At 45.9% G+C, this 22,962-nt stretch overlaps 1 protein-coding gene across 1 annotated transcript in view; it reads right to left on the bottom strand.

The window, feature by feature from the left end:
* SPATA22 (spermatogenesis associated 22) overlaps nucleotides 1-22,962 on the bottom strand; it is a 1,280,753-nt gene that overhangs the window by 160,503 nt on the left and 1,097,288 nt on the right. The window contains exon 7 of the mRNA XM_085646915.1: nucleotides 1,831-1,928. Coding sequence (XP_085503041.1) covers nucleotides 1,831-1,928 — 98 coding nt within the window. The remainder of the gene's footprint in view (nucleotides 1-1,830; nucleotides 1,929-22,962) is intronic.

Raw genomic sequence — 22,962 nt, 5'->3', positions numbered from 1 at the left:
GGGTAATCGTGATAATTTCTATTAAGATACTGTCCTACTGAATTTATATAGAGAGTGAACAGTAAGGGAGCTAAAATACAGCCCTGCCTTACGCCTCTTTTGATGTAAAACCTATCCGAGCACTCTCCTTGTCTGCCATATCTGACACGAGCTGATGCACCCCTATACAGTTCCTTAATAAAGGCGAGAATGGGGAGCTCAATACCAATCTCGGCCAGGGATTCCCAAAGCAGCTCATGGTTGACGCAGTCAAATGCAGAACTGAGGTCTACAAAGGTCACAAACAGGTTCCCCTTTCTTGCCTGAGTATATTTTGCAATAATAAGGGTCAAATTCAGACCTTGCTCAATAGTACCTCTGCCCTGTCTAAAACCATATTGTAAATTTGAAATAATGTCTTGTTCACCCAACCAATCATGCATCCGATTTAAAATAATGCGCCCTGCGACTTTCATGAGAGAGTCGAGCAAAGAGATAGGGCGGTAGTTAGAGGGATTGTTCCTATCACCCTTTTTAAAAATCGGGACAAAGACCGCTTCGGGCCATGTGTCTATAAAACCTGTTTTATTCAGGAAATTTAGGACGTTTGTTAACAGGGGGGCCCATAAGTCCAGCTGTGCTTTAAAAACGTCAATAGGTACACAGTCAGGGCCGGGGGCCTTCCCAGAGGGGCTTTCAGTCAATGCCATAAGGACCTCAGTACAATCAAAAATAAGGTCTAAGGGAAAGAGAGAGGGAGCATTCAGCTCTTTGTCTTGGTTATGGTGGAGATCCAGACAAGCTGTAGGGACCATATCGTCACTTATATTGTATAGTGTGGCAAAATGGTCAACCCAGATATCAGCGGGTATAGCCATCTCAAGTTTAACATCCCGAGTGCCCTTCAGAAAAGGTGCATTAACAGCTTTCCAGAAGGCGGTGTTATCCCTATTGTTAGCAGCTTCCTGTATATATAAATACACCTCACATAAAACCACTCCGTCACATAGCAACAATCCACCTACATACACTCCAGACCATGCCACATAATTCCAATAAGCATAATTCCACTCAATGCCACACAGTTTTACGCCACACAATTCAACTCCACATAATTAGTATCCACATAATTCCACTGCACACCATGCCACATGATTTCACTGCACAAATCCACTCCACCTCACACAATTCCACAACTAACAATTCCAATCTAACCCACATATTTCCACTCCACACCAGATACATCCACTCCACTCAACTCCATAACACATGGGTAAAAGACATTGTCTATTTACAATGGCAATAGCTCCAACTCTTGCAAAAGCTACACCTATTGGCATTGCAAATGCATGTTCGTTCTATGTATTATGGCCCATGTTGTCCATGCCACGTCATGGACTCTGGGCTCTATTCAAGTCCTGTCAGGACCAACCACAAGTTGGCCTTCTCTTCCTTTGTTCTCTTTTTACTTCAAATACCCTGGTGAAAATGGTTCTGAATCCAGTTTATGAGAGGCGTGGTAGAATTCTGAGCATGGTTGCTGACTAAATGATTTGTCTGGAGATGGGCAGATCAGGTCATGTTACAAGACTAATGCTCAGCAGGCTTCAAAGAGGAGGTCTTGTGGGCGTTTTTCTACGGTTCGTCCTATTCTTAAGAGATGGATGGGTCATTTCATGTGACAGGACTTATGTCATACAGCTTCTGAGATAAATAAAATAAATATTCTGCATTATACTTTTGTTGTAATTGCTGGTTTAACAATAAAACACCTTATATTGTGTTTCTTATCCACACAGACATAGACACACTGTGTTCATAAGCACTAATAATTTAAAGGAAAATGCTCACAGTTTCATAGAATATGCACGGCAACGTGTCCTTTCCATCCCTTAAAAGAAATGTCTTCGCACTATGTCTTCCGGATGCAACTGCAGAATCTAAAGTGGCTAATAAAAACATGAAATATTGAAAACAGATTAAGAGTAATATTTATCGTAAATGTAAAGAAATATTAATTCACAAATGAGCATTATTCATTAAAGTTGGTGCCATAATTATAACAAGCATTGGCAAAGCCAATAGGTCTAGCACTGGCTGGCGGCAGAGCTATTGGAAATTGCTAATGGCTGTTTTCTTACAATATTTTTGAAAAAAATAACAAACCATTCACAGACTACCACTTGTGTGCACGCATGCATGCGGGTCTACCGACAGCCATTCTTAATGGTTCCTATTATTATATTTTTTCAAAAACCATAGCCCTTCAACCCTAACAGATGACAAGCATGAGTTCACCCGGCACCAACAGCAAGTAAAGCAAGAAACACCATTACGTGTCAAACCTTAGAACGAGTGACAAGTACCGGAAGTACACATATGAAGAAATGTGGGGTTAGAAGCATGCAGATGGCCAAAGTATGCCTAACAAGTGTTCACAAAGGAGGATGAAAATAGCAGTGCACACAGCGAGCACATCAGTTCACAAGGAATGCTTATGTAGTAAACAAAATAACAGCTCACTCAGCAAAACTTAAGTATACAAAACAATTTTGAGTAAAGAAAAATAAGAGAACACACTGTAGTGCATTAAGAAAGCTTTTGTAAAGAAAATGACAATGCCATGCATTACAAAACACAAATAACGTTTTTATAAAGGAAATATCAGTGACAAAGGACGCACAAAGGTATTCAAAGCAACTTTTTGCAAAGCAAATAACAGTGGCCAAAGTAAAGCACACAGTGTACAAAACACTCATTTGTGAAGACTATAGAGGTTTACACACCAGTTTTATATTTGCACGTACGAGCATTTCAAGCTAACGATTTAAACCACTGGTTCTTGATTACTCGGTCTTTGGTGACAGATGGGAGCTGTGCTGCATTGAACTACCTGCTTAAGCTGTGTAACTGTTCTGACGTCTTCCCCTAGAGGGAGCTGATTACTAAGAGGTTGATCGTGGGCAGAAGCGTAAGTCCTGAACGTCTTTCCAGAAACATGTTAATTGACAATTCATCGATCAACATACTGCAGCAGTTCTGGTTACAGCAGTGAGAGAGTAATGCCATAATGCACTTTTACATCTCAGAGGGCCGACAAATTAAAAGCACGAGTGAAACAGAATAGACACAGACAAGGCAGAGAAAATTGAACAAAAGCATAAAAGAGATAGCGAGCAGAGTCAAACGAGGGACGGACCCAGTAGCCAGGGAGGAGTTATGTTATGGAGTGGGAAAAAAAAGAATAGTTAATAAAAGTAAAATTAAAAAAACATATCTGGACTCAAACACGCCGCCATACTAGACTGCGGCACTGAATGGAACTTCTTTGTGAGTAGATGCGAAGTTGGTAGCCCAAAGTGTTCAGCAGGCCACCAAGAGCTGCCGTGCAGCACTAGAGACAGAGACCCGATGCACAAGTTGCACTTGAGTTCACTGAGCCCGGGAGTGTCATCGAAGTACAGGTGGGACCCCCAAAGGCCAAGTTATCAACCCAGGAAGGATTGGCCTGTGGCAGCGATACTGGACAACAGGTAGTCCAATGGCGACTGGACTTCTGTCAGTACCAAGAGGACTTCAAAGGATATTGACCCAGTGACCAGAATAACCTCACCCCCTTTGTTCACCGAGGAGTAGCTGCAGCAAGACTTATGCAGACCACATCGCATCCACAACATCCTTTGAGCATCTTCAGCATCCTTCATCCATTCCGTTAGGACCACCCTGGAAAAGATAAAAGTGCCTGGAACTGACTACAGACTGCTAGAACTGCTAAGTTAACTGCTTCTGAGGACCTTGCTAGTCCCCCTGACTGGCTACCTACTGGAGTAGGTCAACTAAAGTTACTTCAAGTGACCGAATTACAACTACTTAAAACTTGTTAGTGGAAAAGTTTCTAAGTGTCAAATTGGTTTTGCCAATGCTTGTTTGTGGTTGAGTGAAATGCTTTGATTTACTATACCTTGTAAATCCAATTTTTCCAGAACCCCTCGGTGGATCTTTTTCATTGTGGTATCAAAAAATAGTCTATTTTTATAAATTGGCGTCATATTTTTGGGGTGTTTAGTCAATTTTATTTCAATTGTTTTGGTCCTGTTAAGAACCCTTACACGTGTTCCTTTGTGTAAGCCTTGCTGCTCAGAGCCACAGCTACCCAGGGTTGAGCTAAAGGTTCGACATACGAAACATCAGGGTCCTAAAGGGGTTGGTAAGTGCATACATGCTGAGGTCGCACAATCACACCAAAAAATGCACCCCTATTTCCTCAAAGAGAGAATATCCATAATCGATTCTAGCGCATCCAGAGATCCACACTTGCCATTTTTGTCTTCTTGCTCTCCTTGCCCTCGCTACCGCCGTGAGGGGAACGGCCACAGTGGGGGAGAACACGAGCTTCCAACAGGCTCGAACGCCGTGAGGGAAACGGCCTCAGAACTACACTACCAAGAAGCCTGGTGCAGGGCGCCCGGCTGTGAGGTCATCAGCCTGCGCCCAGCCCCTTTAAAAGATCCCCAGGCACAACGCGGCGCGGGACGCGCATCCAGAGATCCACACTTGCCATTTTTGTCTTCTTGCTCTCCTTGCCCTCGCTACCGCCGTGAGGGGAACGGCCACAGTGGGGGAGAACACGAGCTTCCAACAGGCTCGAGAACGTCGTGAGGGAAACGGCCTCAGAACTACACTACCCAGAAGCCTGGTGCTGGGCGCCCGGCTGTGAGGTCATCAGCCTGCGCCCAGCCCCTTTAAAAGATCCCCAGGCACAACGCGGCGCGGGACGTGCGCGGGCGAGCCCGTCCTTGCCCGTCATCGCCAGGAGGAGGCAGGGCTGGGCCCCTTCTCTAACGCTTCTGGTCACAGGAGCACACCAGATATTGCTGTTAACTCACTGCTGGGCTCCGGTATAAATATCTACCATGGGAAAGAAGAGTTTAGCCGCACCAAGAAGAAAGGGTAAGCAGAAACTACCCGTATCAACCCCCACCACCCCACTGCCTAGCCTGACAGCAATAGACAAAATGTTACAGAAAACCATTGGCGTTGTTGCCACGGCAATTCAGAACACAGAAAGGCGCTTATCGCTCCCACCAAGCTTGCCCCTATTTATGCATCAAGATAATTCATCGGAAAAATCATTGGACTCCCTGCTAGCCACATCCTATGCGGGGCTCCCGGGTGCAGGTATTAACAAGAACTGCACTAATGGAGATACCGCCTCTTGTGGCCATTTTTCAATGGATACTAGGCTGTCGTCGACCCCTACCTTGATAGAGCCAAGCATAAACAGGGACCCCGTTCTCTCGGAACCCCTAGCCAATGATCAGTTACACACAGCAGGTCTATGCCCCGATTCTGATATACTGGCTATAGATGGGGATCAAAGCACTAGCGTATCTATGCAAACTAGGGGCCAGAAAGCCAAAAGGCAAAGAGCTAAGAGCAAACGGAAGCATAATGAGCCCACATTTGATAAATACAAGGACAGCCAAAACCTATCACGGTGGACTGCTGCCCCTGTAGAGCTAAACAAGGACAAGGGGGGAAATCAATTCGGCGCGCTGGATTCCTCCATTATAGAAATCAACACCGTGACAGAGAATGAGGGATTTTGGGGGAGACTGGAGACATTGATAACCACCCTTCTGGGGCCAATAAATTTACAAGTCCTGAACATTGAAAAGAGGCTGAAGGAATTAAATGATCACGTTACAAAATTAGGTGTTGGGCGTAATCAAACAACTATGCACAGTCTGGGGGTAACCACTGTAGATAAATCAGAATTAAGTGTAACTAATATGAATAACAAAGGACATATTAATGATCTTCTGTTACCTCCAAAACCAAGCACAAGTAAAAACCCACCCAATACGGATCATCCAGCCAAACAGGCATCTCAACCTAAACTTACCAGGGTTGATACTCCCGTAGGTATGGACAAAAATGTTTCCAAAAGTAATAAGCTACAATTTAGACAAGACAACATTGATGCCTGTAACTCTCCCTCTATGCCTCCAGCTAAATTGGATCAGCCTATTCCACCTATTATGAGACAGATCCCGGCTTGTATTAGCCTACCCCCAGAGTGTGGACCTTATGTCTTGGTTTTATCTAATGTGCCCAAACTAAGGAAAGACCAAGAGGAAAATTTTACCAATCTTAAAAATAGAACCCTCCATTGGCTATCCAAAAATTGTGATTTCCCGATGGAGGGTGCTGGGGAGATTATTCATACCCAAAGAGTGGGGTGGGTGGGCCCGTTGAGAAAAAAGTTTAAGGGGGACTGTATAATTATAAACTTCAGGTCCCCGCAATGGGCGCAATGTACGCTTGCAAAAGCCCCACAACCCTCACAATGGGAATACAACACTACCCTTCTCCCTCTTGGGTACTTCTATAGGCACTTGAAAGACCATGGCCCTAATTTTGGGATTAATTCCTGGGGATATAGACAGGATATGAATCCCTATATCAGAACCAATAGTCGAAGGTACCACCAGGATCAATACGCTGACTTTAGGAATGGCCCCCCATTAGGCAACGAGTTCACACCATCGGTACACCCGATGCCATATCCATCCTATCCCATCGCGCCCCAGTATATTCCAAGGGAGAGGCCTCATGCAGGGACTAATTTAAACTTTAATACTGCTCAGAATGAGACGAGATATATGTATAATGTCCCCACCTATAACCGGTTTGAACACGCTTTTTCAAACTTAGAAGAACTGGATTGACTGGGGAACAGCACAAGCAATATTGAATGCGCAGAGGCAACTGATGCAATTGGGGTACTCCCAGATTCTATTGAAATTAACACAACCCGACCAAAGGCCACAAAGGTTGTCATTGCCCCATCACCAGTCACTTGTGTGGATATAACAACTTTGCCAACTAATCCCAAGCAGAGTGTAAGGGATACGCTCCCAGGCATCCCTAGTGGTTCAAACCTGTCCATCCTTAGCTGGATCGTCGCAGGACTAGACTCAAGATTGTCTGACCCTCGATGGGTCCAGCTATTGAATGGTAAAGACATCATCATGTTTCAAGAGACCTGGGCTGTAGGGAACGTGCACCTAGAAGGTTACCACTGCTTCAGTGTGCACGCCTCAAAACCTGCCTTCGGCCGTGCAGTGGGAGGACTTTTTATTGGTATTAGGATACTGGCGGGAGGCACATTTAAGGATTTATCTGAAGGGAATCCAAATATTCAGGTCCTTGAATATAATCGAAAGACTAAGCTTTATTTAATCAATTTTTATAATAATGATTTTTATTCTGTACCGAACAAGAACTATACAGCACTCTCCAACACTTTAGTACACCTTGAATCCAATATAGGTCTAGAAGATAAGTCAGGGATCCTCATTGGGGGAGATTTTAATGCGAAAATTTTAAGGAAGTATTGGCACAAGGATAATAATCTTTTGGATCAAGCAGAACAAAGGGGTATTGAATTAGCTAAGATATTAAACGAACACATTTTAAGTAATGTTATGGAAGTAAGTCAAACCCCGGGGATGGCCTGCGCCCCTACGTTTAGAGGGAGGGACTCCCGCTCTACCATTGATTTAATTTTGCATCCCCTCACCTAACCAACTGTGTTATGGACTCTGAAGTGATGGAGTCATCATTTGGAGATCATAACCCTCTCACAGTTATCTTACACCTGGGTCCAAGCCCGGTATATGCTAACCTAAACGGAGCAAGAGATATTACACTATCTTGTGGTGGTCTCCGCTTAAAATGGAGGGGAATCGATTGTGCAGCCATACTTGACAGTGTAAAAAATGATCATCAAGAATTAATTGACTCCTGTTTATTATTTGATGGGAACTGTCATAGGATAATCACTGATTTTTGTAAATTATGTGAAACAATTAAGACCGTTTTGTCAGTTCCTCCATCTACTAAAACGAAAGACCCAAGATGGTTTGACTCCGCCTGTTCAATTGCAAATAAGGGATTACGTAGGGCATTAGCGACCAAGCCAAGGAACCCTGTAGAGGTACAGACAGCTAGGAAACATTATAAACAAAAAATAGCTGAAAGGAAGGCTGCCCTACTAACGAAACAGTGGGAATCACTGGTTGTCAGCGCCAACCTAAAGAGCAGAGGCCCATTCTGGGCCGCCGTTAGGAAAACGCGTGATATGGGCAAACACCTATCTTCAACCAGTTGTAACATATCTAGCAGCATCTGGGAGGCCCACTTTTCCAAAATATATGCTGCCCCCACTGAGGAGTTAACTATCCCAGATCTGGGACAGCTGCAAAATCCGCATATTGACCTTTTTGAGGTAGAAGCAGCCATCAAAGAGAGCCTTGGTAACAAGGCACCTGGCCCAGATGGATTCCCTATAGACGTTATAAAACACAGTCCGGATTTATGGGCACCGATCCTCCACAATGTTTTCAATAGCCTGTCAAAAGTACCTATTCCCAAGACGTGGTCTTCTAGCATCATAGTCCCAATATACAAAAAAGGTGACAGATCAGACCCAGCCAACTATCGCCCAATCTCGCTCTTGGATAACACCTTAAAAATACTTGGGCGAGTTATCTATAATAGGGTGTTAGAGTGGATAGAAGACTCAGATGGGATTCAGGAGCAGGGTAGGTACGGTCGAGCAGTGTTTGAACTTAAAACTGATAATTGACAAGTACAACGTCGCTCGATCATCTCCTATTTACCTTGCTTTTATGGATCTCTCATCAGCCTTCGACCTAGTTAATAGATCGAAATTATGGACTATGCTACTTAACTACGGCTTGGATGAGGCTCTCGTACACTTTTTAGCGTATCTCCACACAGACCTCAAAGCACAAGTTAGGATTGGGTCGGGTGGTGAAGTATCCGGACCCATAAAGATTGGCAGGGGGGTCAGACAGGGGTGCGTTTTAGCACCCCTGCTGTTTATTATTTATATTAATGGGATAGCAAAAGCATTAAAATTAGCGACTAAAGATGTGCCAATTATTCAGGGGCTTCCTTTACCAGTTTTATTATACGCAGATGATTGCGGTCCTTATGGGACGCACCCCAAATGCCCTCCGTCTGCTTGTGGAAAATTTTGTCCACCATATGGAGGGTTTAGATCTGCGTGTAAATTTTAAAAAGTCTTTCATAATGTCATGTGGGCCTGGGAAACGGAAACTTAACACCATACATATTGGTCCTAATAAATTAGACTCTGTAAATTATTTTACATACCTAGGGGTGGTTTTCGCTGCGAACGGCTCATGGAGTGGGCACTCTGCCCACGCCATGAGCAAGTTCTCGAAGGCCACCAACTCAATATTGAGTCTCCCACGCCCAAAGAAACTAGGAGCTACTAGTGCTATTTTAAACATTTTTAGATTACAGTGCATTCCTGCCGCCACTTACGGGGCTGAGGTTTGGGGTCTGGGAAAAAATCCTGGCATTCAACGTGAAGAGAGCCGTTTTTGTAGGAAAATACTGGGTGCCCCAATCTCATCCTCCGAATTCATCTGCCACAAAGAGCTAAATCTTCCCTATATCTGTGATTTCATTAGATCCAGACCAGCTCTATTCTGGCTGAGAGTTTGGAGGAACAATGCAGCCACTTTAACTCAAGATATAATCAAAGACTGCCTTAAATGTGACCACGGCTTATTGATTCCTTGGCTAGCCGGAGTCCTAAAAATATTAAGCTCCGTAAATAGAGGCGACCTCTTCTCTGACCCACTAGGAATTGAACCCAAAGATAAGGTAGAGGTCAAACAAGCACTTTATGCACTTTTCGATACAGAAAGAATGGAAAGGGAAATATCAAAACCCACTGTAGTGAGATATATGGAGAATGACATGTGCTTGCAACCATTCCCACTCTATCTTACCCTACCCATGTCTAACTGGGAGAGGTCTTTGCTATTCCGGTTAAGGGCAGGCTCTGTAAAATTTTTATTGGGTTTCCCTTTGGGTTACCATCGTTCGACAGAGTATAGTCTTTGCCCGTGTGACGGTATTAGCACACAGAATGAGTTGCATTTCCTATTCTTCTGTAAATTTTATTTAAAATATATAAATTGGTTTTTAACACCCTATTTTAGAAAGCAGAGACCACTCTCTTTGGAGGAGTCCCGCTCAATGTTACTTTCTCTGGAGACAGATGAACTAATTTTTCGCACCAGCACTTTCTTAAGACTTATTACACATGTACGTAAAATGATGGAAAATCCATGATTTGTTGCTGTATCGGTTTTTAATCGTTATGAAACTGTATTGAAATATTGTAATAATGAATTGTTTTTTATATATGTACTTTTATGAATTTTATGAAATTCGAATAAAGGTCTTTTGATTGATTGATTGATTGATTCTAGCAGTTGGGAGGGTTAGACTCACCAAATTTAAAAGATAGCATCTAATCTCCACCCATATTGGGTATTTCATGCCCAAAACATTTAATCGATTTCGCAGTAATGGGCTTCCTGCATTCCTGAGGCTTGAACTCTCATGTTTAAGAGATGACACCAACAGATAACGTTTGGGATAAAATTAATCTTGAAACTCCCCAGCACCTACCGCCTGCTAAACGTTCACAGAATTCTTAGATGGAGAGGCCATAAATGTGGTATTACCATTGAAGCTGGGTATGGTATCTGTTAGAAACGAGATATCTTGTTTGGCAGAGGTATGCACCCTGTCGAAGTAGGGACCACAATCCTATTCAGGGTAAGACAGTTACACACCATAATTAACCTGTGCTCACTCTCTGGTAGCTAGGCACAGAGCAGGCAGGCTTAACTTAGAAAGCAATATGTAAAGTATTTGTGCAACACAACAAACAGTAACGCAGTGAAACCACCACTAAAAAACTCCACAACAAGTCAGGCAAATAGATATGATTCTTATAAATGAAACAAGACCAAAACAACAAAGATCCAATGAGTAGAAGTTGAGATATGAATTCTTAACTGTAACTGTAATCTGTAACTCTCTGCCATTCCCCAACCTCTATGGGGTTCGAGATATTGTGTGTGGGGCTTGCGGTTTCCGCCTAGAGTTGGGTTCTACTGCTGTTACTAAAACCCCTAATGCCCCGGTTATGGCGGCGGCGCTGCTTAACGTGCGCCCTCTGAAAAAGCATCATTCAGAGGTGTTTGAGCTACTTGATGATAAATCTTTGGACTTTCTATTTGTCTCTGAAACTTGGCTTGACAACTCCTCTGATCCGATCGTCTCCATGGCTATCCCGTCAGGCTATAAAATCAGCAGAGTAGACCGGACGACAGGGAGAGGCGGGGGGTTGGCTGTTATTTTTAAAGAGATGTGGGTGCTGGATAAGTGTTCTTTCGGCACGTGGGACGGCTGTGAAGTCTTGGACTTTAGTATCCGCTGCTCTGCCCATTTTTCTCTTGGTGGTTCTCTGTTTTATCGCCCGCCGGGAGTAGCTCATGCCTTCTTTCAGGCCTGTGTGGAGGCAGTTTCCATGAGAGCTTTGCAATTCTCCCATTATGTTATTCTAGGCGACATCAATATCCATTGTGACCAAAAGAACTCAAGGGACACACGTGAGTTTCTCGATATTTGCCAATCTGCACAGCTCTCTCGATGGGTCGAGCAGGCCACTCATCTTGGGGGCCATATTCTCGATCCTATCCTTTCCAACTTTCCTATTTCAATCAAAGCTCCGCTTCCGGTCCCTTGGTCAGATCATTATCTAATTGGCTTTTTATGGGTAGTGTCCTCGCCCAGTGTTAGACCTATGGTCGGCCATAAACCAGCGTTTAAGAAGGTTGACCCCATACACTACGCCAGGGCGCTGGTGGCTAACAGGCTGCCCCTGCCACAAGACTTAGATCAGTGTCTTGCTGCCTTCTCCAACTGGCTCCTGGGCTCTATGGCGGATATTGCCATACTGACCTCGGCTAGACAGTCAAGGGATTCACCCTCCAAACCATGGTTTACGGAGGACCTGCGTCATCTCAAACAGGGCTGCAAAAGATTGGAGCACTCTTGGCGTCTCAGCAACTACTGCCCGGCAGCCAAGGCTCAGCTCAGGCAGGTTCAGAAAACCTACTATAAAGCTATCTCCTCTGCAAAAAGGGCGTTCTTTGCCACCCGGATTGAGCAGGCCCAGAAAAACTCTAAGGAGATTTTCTCTATTGTCCAAAGCTTTATGTCCCCTGTGGCGCAGAGCTGCACTCTGCCAGCGACAGTTGACTGGTGCGAGATGCTTTCTACATTCTTCCGGGATAAGATTCTAAAGATACAAGGCAGCTTCTCTAGCCCGGTTGTCTCTGATGGGCCCACGGTTCCTCTGGACCCATCGGCTACCGCTCCTGCTGTTCTGCCCTCCAATCACTCCCTGTCTAATTTCTCCCCGGTGGATTTGTTGTGCACTCTAAGAATTCTTCAAGGTCTGAAGTCCGGCTCTCCGGACGACCCATGCTCAGCAAGACTTCTGGCTTCTGTGGCAGAGACGGTGAATGTGGAAGTTAACTACATCATTAACCTGTCCTTGCTGGAAGCCAGGGTTCCTAGTTGTTGGAAGCAGGCCAAAATCCTCCCCCTACTGAAGAAACCTACTCTCGATCCTTCAGCTCCGGGAAACTACAGACCTATTTCTCTCCTCCCTAGCTTGTCTAAGGTCTGTGAGAAAATAGTGAACAGACAGCTGTCGGAGTTTGTCGAGAGTGCAGGTCTTCTTCACCCTGCCCAATCTGGCTTCAGCCCCTCTTTTAGCACGGAAGGTGCTCTTTTGGAAGTCTCGGAAGCTATTCGGGAGTGTCTTGACGCCGGCGGGAAGGCAGCCCTTGTGCTGCTCGACCTGTCGGCGGCCTTTGACACTGTCCCCCATTCACTGCTGCTTGACAGACTGTCGAAGATTGGGGTGTCGGTCCTGGCCTGGGGTTAGATTAAATCCTTCTTGGATGGCCGGTTCCAGCAAGTCTGGTTAACCCCGGTGGCCTCGTCACCTCTCCAAGTAGGCACGGGGGTTCCTCAGGGCTCCTCCCTTAGCCCCCTCCTGTTTAATATCTACCTCACTCCTCTGGTTGTCCTAGCGGAAAGGTTGGGGGCTAAGGTTATTGCCTATGCCGACGACACACAACTTTTGTTTACCTGGGATAAGCAGGGGTCCTCGGTGGCCCGTGTGCAGAGGTGCCTCTACTCGGTTTTCGAGTGGTTGGCGTCGGCCCATTTAAAATGCAAAGAGGACAAATCCGAGGTGCTGATGTTCGGCGATTTCCCCTCAGGATTTAGAGAGTCAATCTGGCCTCCCGAATTCCCACCGCCTGTTTCCAACAGTCAGACTGCGAAGAACCTGGGAGTTTATTTTGACTGTAATCTCTCCTTTTCCAGTCAAGTTAAGCGCCTGACAGGCTGCTGTTTCGGTCTTCTCAGAATCCTGAGAAGATTCCTTCCGCTTCTCCCTCAAGCGGCTAGGGAATCGGTGGTTCGGGCACTTATTCTGTCCCGATTGGATTATGCCAATGCTCTCTATGCGGGGATCCCAGCTTATGCTCTCAATAAGCTTCAAGTGACCAAGAATGCAGCTGCCGTATTCTGGGTGGGCTGGGTCCCAGGCAGAGCGTTCAAGGCTATCGTCGCTCCCTTCATTGGCTCCCGGTTAAGGCACGGGTAGCTTTCAAATCTCTTACCATTGCCCATCGCGCTCTGCATGGGCGAGGCCCCGGTTACCTGCAGAAACGTTTCTCGTTTTATGTGCCGGGGAGACACTTGAGGTCTTCCTCCCTTAGGCTGATGAAGATTCCTGGCTTCCAGCACCATCGGTTAGGTGGCGCTTCTCTGGTCGTGTTTGCTGCCCGCGCTTGGAATGCGCCCCCTCTATCACTCCGCATTGTTGAAGACTTTGGGGTCTTTAAAAAACTACTAAAAACGCATCTCTTCTCGTAGGGCTTGGTTATAGTTAGTCTTCCCTTGGGTCGCGCCGGGACACTCCTCGGAGTATCTGTGCGCGTAATAAGTGTATATAACATAACATAACATAACATAAAGATTAAATGTAAAAGTAGCACTTAGAAGCGATAGGCACCTATGGGGTTATCTGTTCATACTGGACACAGAGCAAAGTCAAGTGTTATGGCCGACCGCAATGGAGCGCGTGCCGGATACCGGAGCCACGCTGAATACAGTACGTTGATCCAGGTCGCAACAGCAAGATGCCGGGTGCAGCCGAGCGATGCACCGGTGTCGACCCCGCAGTCGAGATGATGTATTGATTTTCTTTACGCAGTGGCGGCGATGCATCGGTTCCAAATTGTGATGTGTCGGGCTGAGATCCGTTGGTTCCGCAGACAATGCGCTGGATTTCTTCACGCAGTTGAGGGGATGCGTTTATCTTTCCACACTGCAGCGGAGGTAATGATTTGGTTCAGATGCTTCAGTTCTTTAAGGCGATCCACTGGTTTGTGTTGATGCGTCCGTTCTGGAGCTGGGTCGAGTCGTACTTCAAAGAAGGATCTTTGAAGTACACAGAGGTCCTTTTGTTTCCAGCCCTGACTCCAGACTCACTACAGGGGAGTAATAAACCCTTTGTGTGGGGATAGGACACTACCTATATTCAGGTGTGTCAGCTCCCCCCATCCATCCTGCCCAGGATGGGCACTCAGACACACCAAACCTTTCTTTGTGTGTGCTTTAAAAGCAGAGAAATGCCCACTTTCTAAAAGTGGCATTTCTAAAATAGTATTGCCAAATCCAACTTTACCTGTAAACAGGATTTGTCATTACCATTGCAAAGATATGACAGAGCTACTCTTTTCTAATCAGGAATTATAGCATAAAAGTACAAAAAGGAATTCTCAATGTTAACCTATAAGAGGAGTAGGCCGCACAGTAGTGAAACATGAATGTAGGCGTTTTTCACTTCCAGGACATGCAAAACTTAAAACTATGTGTCCTACCCTTTCCTTACACAGCACCCTGCCCTATGGGCTATGTAGGACCTACCTTAGGGGCGACAAACTGAATAAAAGGGTAGGTTAAGGCTTGGAAAAGGGTTTTAAATGCCAGATTTTGAAATGACAGTAAAATTGCACAAACAGGCTCCACAGTGACAGGCCCGTGACATGTTTAAAGGGATACTTGGTGGTAGGCACAATCAGTGCTGAAGGCCCACTAGCAGCATTTAATTTACAGGCCCTGGGAAGAGAAAGTGCACTCTACTGGGGACTTACAGATAAATTAAATATCCAAATTGTGGCTATACCAAATTTAACCATGTTTAGGGAAGAAGAACATGCATTTTAGCACTGGTCAGCAGTGTTAAAGTGCTCAGAGCCCTAGGTCCAACAAAAAGAATCATCAAAAAGAGGAGGTAGGCAGGCAAAACATTTGGGGGAAGATCACCCTAAGGCTGACTGGTCTAGCAGTAACTTTGATTCCCACAGCAATTTTCAATTTAAGTGGGGCCACTCAGGATACTGTGGTATTCCCACCTCTTGCAATTACCAACACCTACAATACTGGTAATACCAGGTGAAGGAATCCTGATGGAGTATTTCCACCCACTTTGAAAAGGATTTTTCATCACACTGGACTGCCATTCTGTCATGGGTGGGCACCACTGTGCCATGGATACACTAATATGTGCAGTTTTATGTCTGACAAAGACATCATCACATCATGGATGCACACAATATGTCAAACATTACCACCAGTATGAAGGGACGAGTATTATGTCTGGAGGTTGAAATCACTGTACCATGAATGCCCACAGCAAGTATTACCATCATTATGTATGGGACAGCATATTATCAGGGTTGCCACGGTGCCATTAATGACCATTAATCATCAAGATGCCAAGAATTATCACCATTTTAGGAAATTGGGTTACTGGTTGAGGGTGCTTAAACCCTACTCAAGCAGAAACCACAATTCAAGTCTGAGTGAAACACAAATTAACCTGTACCTAATCCAATGGTAGCTTGGCACATAAGCAGTCAGGCTTAACTTAGAGGCAATGTGTAAAGTATTTATGCAGCACACAAACAGTAAGAAAGTGAAAACACAACAAAAGAAAAATCCCACATCACTTTAGATAAATAGAGTTAAAGTTAATAAATTATTTGTTACTAAAACAACAAAAATCCAATCAGTAGAACAAGAGATATGCAATTTGAAAGATTTAAGAGAAAACAGTGCTTAGAAGCACAAAGTGTCAAATGTGGTATCTGATCGCGCCGGACTGGGAGAAAGTCACAAGTTCAGGTCAACCGTGATGGAGTGCATGCCAGATACAGGGACCGAGTCAGGCGTGCAGAACAAAGTACCTTAAATTCTGGATGTGGAGCAATGTAAATTACTGCATCAAGGATGCGTACTGCAGCGGCGGTTTTGAAGAAGCTGCATGCTGCGAAGTGAGGTCCTAGGTAGGGTATGCATCACACAGCGGAGGTTTCGATGAATCCGTCGATGGGGCTTGCTTTGCAAGTCCTGTGTCGCCGATGAGGATGCTGTCGATGAAGGCTTGCAATCCGAAGTCCTGCATCGGGGATGTGCTTCATAGTGGGAGTTCCGAGGAGCTGTGATGCGGGGTCTCACATCTGGAATGCATCGTGGTTCTGATGTGGAGCTGTCAGGAGATGTGTCGCGCTGCATCGGCTCTGCCCAAGAGACCATACCTGGGCTGGCAGACCACCTTCAGGCCCACTTCCAAGAGTCCAAGACTGGGATGGCACCACTTGGGGATAAGGCTCACAGCAGGTAGAGTCCAGGTGCTGGGCTCAAGGTGGTTAGAGCCTGTTATGTTCCTGATGCTCTGATCAGGACAGCGAGCTGGCCCCTGGAATCACTGTGGTGGTCCTGGGTTCAAGATACAGGCTCAGTCCTTCTCACTCAAGCAGCAGGGCAGCAGAGTAGCAGACCTTCTTGCAGCAGAGCAGCACAACAGTTCCTTCTGAGTCTTCCACAGGTCCAGAGTTGTACTGAAGAGTTGGGTCTGAGGGTCCCCTATTTATACGTCATGCTAGGTTTGAAGAAAGAGAAGGTTCTGGAGGTTTCCACCCCCAGAGGGGTTTGGCATTTCCTGCCTCCCTGCCCTGGCACCAGCTTGTCGGGGTACAAAAAAGACTAGTGTGAAACCCTTTGTGAGTGTGGTGAGACAGAGCCTTTGTGATGTGCAAGTGTGGTAGGTGAAAAGATCCTCCCTCCATCAATTCAGAGATGGCCCATCCTGCCAACACCTATTCCCCCTTTGTCTAACTGTCGGAGAGAAATACACAAGGACCAACTGATCAGCAACACCTAGTCATGTACCCAGGATGCAAGCACCAAATGGTTTGGACAAGAAAATGGCAACTTTGTAAAAGTGGCATTTTCAGAATTGTGACTTAAAAGCCGACCTTTCCATTAAAGAGTGTTTTTAATTACAATTCTTTAGACACCAAACTCAACATTCCTAATTGGTCACAATTGAAAGTTATCACTTACTAAATGTAATAAGTGCAGGTAGTACTATTTAACTGGGGACTTATGAGTAAATTAAATGTGCTATTTGGGGGTAAGCCAATATTACCATGTTTTATGGAGTGAGCACACACACTTTAGCATTGGTTGTCAGTGGTAAAGTGTACAGACTCATAACCGTTTAACCGTGGCGAAAATTCCGCCGCGGTGAGGCACTTTCATCAAGTGGGCGGAGCCGCGTCGGCCAACGGATGTGTGCAGCACTACGGAGGTAGTGCTCGCAACGGCCGTTGGCCGAAAGAAGCAGTGAAGGGGTTAAAGGCCAACATAAACAAGATAAGTAAACAAACCTACGAGGTAAGGCGAAACATATGGAGGAAAACAACCCTAAGGATGACAGGTCTAATAACTGTTATTCCAGATCCATCATTTTACTAAGTGTGGGTATCATGAGATGGATACACACAAATTGCTAATAAACACCAAGTTTATGCAAGGGTCGGCATCTTACCAGGGGTGGGCAGTGAACATCATGGTATGGGTGCCTTACCATGAGATACAATGACTGTGCAAAAGGTAGCATTCTCCCAGGAGTGTGCCACAGGTTTCATGCCATTACCACCACAATGCCAGGGTCATAATTTTTTCAGGGAGGGCATTGAGCAGAGCACTCATTCACACTAATGCATGACACATATAAAAACACACATATATATAGGTAAGTGGCACTGGGGAGTGCCTCAGGCAGCCAGGGAGTACGGGTGGACAGGAATACCATAGGCAGCAGGGGCGGGTAGAATTACCTTAGGCAGCCAGGGAAGACTGGAGTACCTTGGACAATTGGGCAGCGGGGGGAAAACAGGTGTGCCTGTTGTGGAGTGGGCAGAAGTGCTGGGCGTCTCTCATGGTGGGCGCAGACTGGAGGATTGTCAGTGCTATTAGAGGCAAGGGGCCAGCAGTAACCTGCTGCAGGAGAATTTCCCGCATCTCTTTGAGTCAAGGGATTCCTTTTTTCAGTTAGGTTTTCCTTTCCAAGCTAAAGAGGATTTTATAGGAATTGCATGAGTTCTTCTCTCCATAGCAAAAAAACATTTGTGCTCCCAGCAACTACATAGAACAGCTGAACAAATTACTAATTTTTTGGACATCAACTATAGGTTTCCCCCAAACCAACACTACATGTTGCCACTGAAGTAAAAACATAGAGGTATACTTAGCAACACTGCTTACAGCCACTTATACAGTCAATTTTGCCCTGCACCTATATACTATGAAACATTTTGAGCTCATCACTCCATAGTTCTAGTCCACAGAATACATAACCCTTTCCTAGGACAGCTTTCAAATCATTGCTGAGGAGTTTGCCTGTGTTACAGACTAACTTTGAATACAGGGAGATATATTTGATTTTGACTTGATTCCAACATTGTATGGTGGAATTTCATTTTGTGAAAAAGCATTAAGAGTCAACCGGGAGTGGAGGAGTGTGAGAAGTTGGCCTGGTATATGATGTTCACTAATTACAGTGGGCACCTTGCACCAGTCCAAACAACCCTTATGGCAATTTAAGAGGTCAAAGATTACCTTAGAAAGCTATCCAAGTGTAAGCTGTGGAGAGCAGCCTTCAGGCTTAGTTTTGAAGGAATGTTAAGCAGCTTGTTTTACCAGAGCACAACCTTATAGTATTGGTTAAATGAAAGGCGAACCACACAGTAGTTATAAAAATATGTATTTATTAATATAACACTCTCTAGTACGATAAAGTACCTGCTACACGCAGGTAATCACAAAGCAAACAATACTGAAGCAAAGAAGCAATAGTAAATAGCACTAATAAACAGTGGGCTCCAGGGGGAGACTAACCCATATAATAAAATAGTGGTATAAGAACCATGACTCAAGTCAAGACAGTTTCTAGAGTACGTAGAATAGCTGGGACCCCAAGGAACCACCCAAGGTGAGTAAGTAGGGACCCCACTGAGGATGGGTGCAGTGTGGGAACATGACCGTGTGCTCCGTACAATCCTTTGGGGAAGTCATGGTTGAAGTTTTAAAGTTTAAGGACCCTTACAGTGGACCTAGAAGAAACCCTGTGGAAGTTAGGAGGTTGGAGAGCCACCCCACCCATGGATACCATAGTACCAAAGTTACCTATCCTAGGGAGGCCGGGTGCATAGGTCTGAAGTGGCGTTGGAAACCGCCTTCGAACCCAATGGAGGACTTCGAAGACGAGCCGCTGCTGGATGGAATTAAAGTGTCTGTAGGAATCCAAAGGTTGAAGAGTTCCTGAAAGCAGAGGGGCCAGAGTCTGGGTCACTCAGGAGAGACCAGGGGCTCGGGAGATGAATGCCCACTGATATCGGGTACTTCAGGTGCGTTGAGGGGGTTCTTGACTCTGCAGCCACAGGTACCACGCCATGTCGAGGAAGACCAGGAGATGGATGCGAGCTGTCCCACAAAGGATGTTGAGTGCTGAGGGGTAAGTGTCCGGCGGGAGCACCAACAAGCCTTGCAAACGGCAACCAACGCAGAAGGTCAAGGAAGGTTACGGTTCGGACCATCAAGGTCCAGGAGACTCCCCACACACAGGGAAGTCGGGTCAAGCCTGGAGCAACCAGGGGAGCACAAGAAAAGCAGTGTTGACCTTCAAGTGGACCCACAGGCCGGAGGTACAGGAGTCGCAAGGGGACCTCGAGCTGTTTCACAAAGCAACAGCCCACGGAGCACTTGGTGTGAGGAGGCCAGAGTTCTTTGTAGGAAATGATGCCAGAGGTTAGGACTACTTGGAGCCCAGTGCACTTGTTCTGGAAATGCCCAAATGCATATGCACTTACAAATGAACGCGGTGCACAGGGTATGGGAATTGCAGCCCCTATGAGGGATTCTGGTCTCAACCTTGGTGAGAGGGCAGCTCGGACATGGAAGGACTTGGAAAACCACCTCCTGTGTTGCTGGAGCCTTCGGCGTCCGTAGGAGCTCGGGAGCAGCGGACCGGTCATTCAAGATGTGGTGGCTGCGGTTGCAGGGGAGTGACTCCTTCACTCCAAGGGAGATATCTTCAGTTGTCCTTGATGCTCCACAGGTCCTGCACGGAACCTCTTATGGAGATGAAGCTTTGGACTGAGAGGGAGACAAAGTCGGGCCCAAACGAAGTCCAGCGTGTCCAGACGGTCGAAGTTCAGTGGTTTCTGGTTCAGAATCTTGTTCACGTCGAATCTAGGGTACTACAGCCAGGTAAGCCCTTTTGTACCCATGGGAGAGGATTGGACAGATTCAGGGGACCCTCCCAGGGGAGGGTCTGGACAGTGGGGAGGTTACTCCCATGTCCTTTGTCCAATTTCGCGCCAGAGCAGGAGCCAACGGCTCCCAGGACTGGTTTGAACTGGACTATGCACAGGGACACCAAATGTGCCCCTCATGCAGACTTTCGGTCGCTGGCAACCGCACCCACCCAGGCCTAATCTACAAAATCCTGTCTGGGAGGTGGTCACACCTCCCTGTGACAGGATGCCTATTGTTTTGCCTTCCCATGCTCGAGCTTGGCTCAGCAGTACAAGAGCAGAAATGTGGCTCTGGTCGACACCGACCCTTGTGGGCTGCCCGAGACAAGAAGGCTGGTACAGAGAACACCAGGGACCTCACAAAGTTCGTTTCTGAGGGGTGGAATGATTCCTCCCACACTGGTTACTGGTGGGGATGATTACACAATGTTTGAGACCACACACAATAGGGTTACATTCAGCTGTTTTGGAGCTGGTCATCAAGCGGTTGCATAAAACCACTCTATATGTCATAAATAGATGATGCACTCACAACCCGGGAGAATGGACTCCGTGGGCTGCAGGGGGGTTCTGCTCATGCAGTAGCACCCTCTCACTTAGAACCAAGCACCCTGTCTTTAGGATTGTTAAGGCCTGCTATATAGGTGACTTATAGGTTTTAAGTGCAGTGACCCTTAGATATAGTAGACCTATATCCTGAGTAAGTGGTGCATGCACCAACTTACACAGGCTGCAATGGCTGGCCTGTAGATTCCATTTAGCATGGCCTCTCATGGCATAATACATGCTGCAGCCCATGGGAGGCCTCTGGGGTACCTATGCCCTGGATCCATGGGTACCATATACTAGAGACTGACAAGGGTACCCCAGCATCTAATCTGGAGTGTACCTAAGTACATGACATAAAATTTAAGGGAGAAAGTAGATAGACTGGGGTCCTGATTAGCAGGATCCCAGTCAGACTAGTCAAAAACAGTATCACATGAAGCAAAAAGTGGGGGTAGCCATAAGAAGCAGGTCATACTTTCCTACAAGGAGGCAGAAGGTGATTTACTACCCTTAGCACCCGACGCACAGCTCATTATACCAACCCGCATACTCGAAGTAGACCCCTTGATTCCATGGCAGGAAATTTCAATTAAAGCATGGATGGCATAGAGATGAGAACTAAGAATGGAGTGATCTGATGTAAATGTGGCATTGTGCTTAAATATTATGACATGCAGAAACACGGGAAACAGCAAAGGTCTTAAATCCTCGAAACTAAAACTATGATAAGGCAGGTTTAATCATTTCATTATGACATGTTCCCTATATTATTTGTCAGCAGTTTGCAAAATGTTGATGTCAAGGACTGGATGCTGTGAAGGTCTCTCATTTTTACTCCTGGATATCAGGAAGAAAAGGCGACTCTTCCCAGTAGCGATTATGCAACTCTGTACTTAATAGTACACATCAAAAGAGTTAAGTGTTTCTCTAGGAGGGTTCCAGTTAACAGGAAATAGTGACAAGGCAAAAAACTAACCCTGGACAGACCATGCGGAGTGGCACTCCGCGGAGTGAAGGAAAAAACTCAGTGGAACTTCGCCCCAGTCCCATAAACATTTTTTTTAAAAGGGTAAAAAAAAAAACACTTACCTTTCTCTGGCATCTGCAGGCCGTTCTCTTCCTCGCTGTGGTGTCTCCTCCTTGCCGCCATCCTCCTCCTTGCGTTGCCGGTTACAACCCCCATGTTTTACATCTTGCGTGGACTACGCATCACGCAAGATGTAAAACGTAGGGGGCTGCGACCGGCAGCGCGAGGAGCAGGACGGCAGCAAGGAGGAGACACCACGGCGAGGAGGAGGGTTTTTGACCCTTTTTTCAGGCCATGGAGCAGGGGCTGAGGGACGTACTCTGCTCTGCCACGGAGTTGGAGTTTTGCCTCAACTGCGCATTCCAAGCGGAGCACAGAGTTGGTAAAACTCTGCAAACCCTGCTGGTGGAGTACGTCATCCGGGCTTACAAAAAACATCCTCTACAATCTTATATCTCTTGATTAAAGTTGAAAATTATGCAGAAATACAGGAATTAAACTCTCCCTGACATCAGGGAAGAGGAAGGAGTCAAGCATATACATCCAGTAGAAGACAACAAGTAGCTAGTGGGTGATGAATGTGAAGAAAACTAATATGTGGTGACGAATACTTTACTCGTTAATGCCTCCTAATTCCAACAGGATTGACATCACAGGGTAAAAGCCTACTTCATGTTGGATTGGTAATCTCACACAGGTATCTCTGGAATGACCACCATTTTGGAAGGACGCTAC

This window comes from Triturus cristatus, chromosome 3_2, assembly GCF_964204655.1.
Source record: "Triturus cristatus chromosome 3_2, aTriCri1.1, whole genome shotgun sequence".
Classification (NCBI taxonomy): domain Eukaryota; kingdom Metazoa; phylum Chordata; class Amphibia; order Caudata; family Salamandridae; genus Triturus; species Triturus cristatus.
Note: the sequence above shows the minus strand (reverse complement) of the source record. Positions and strands in the feature narration are given on the sequence as shown.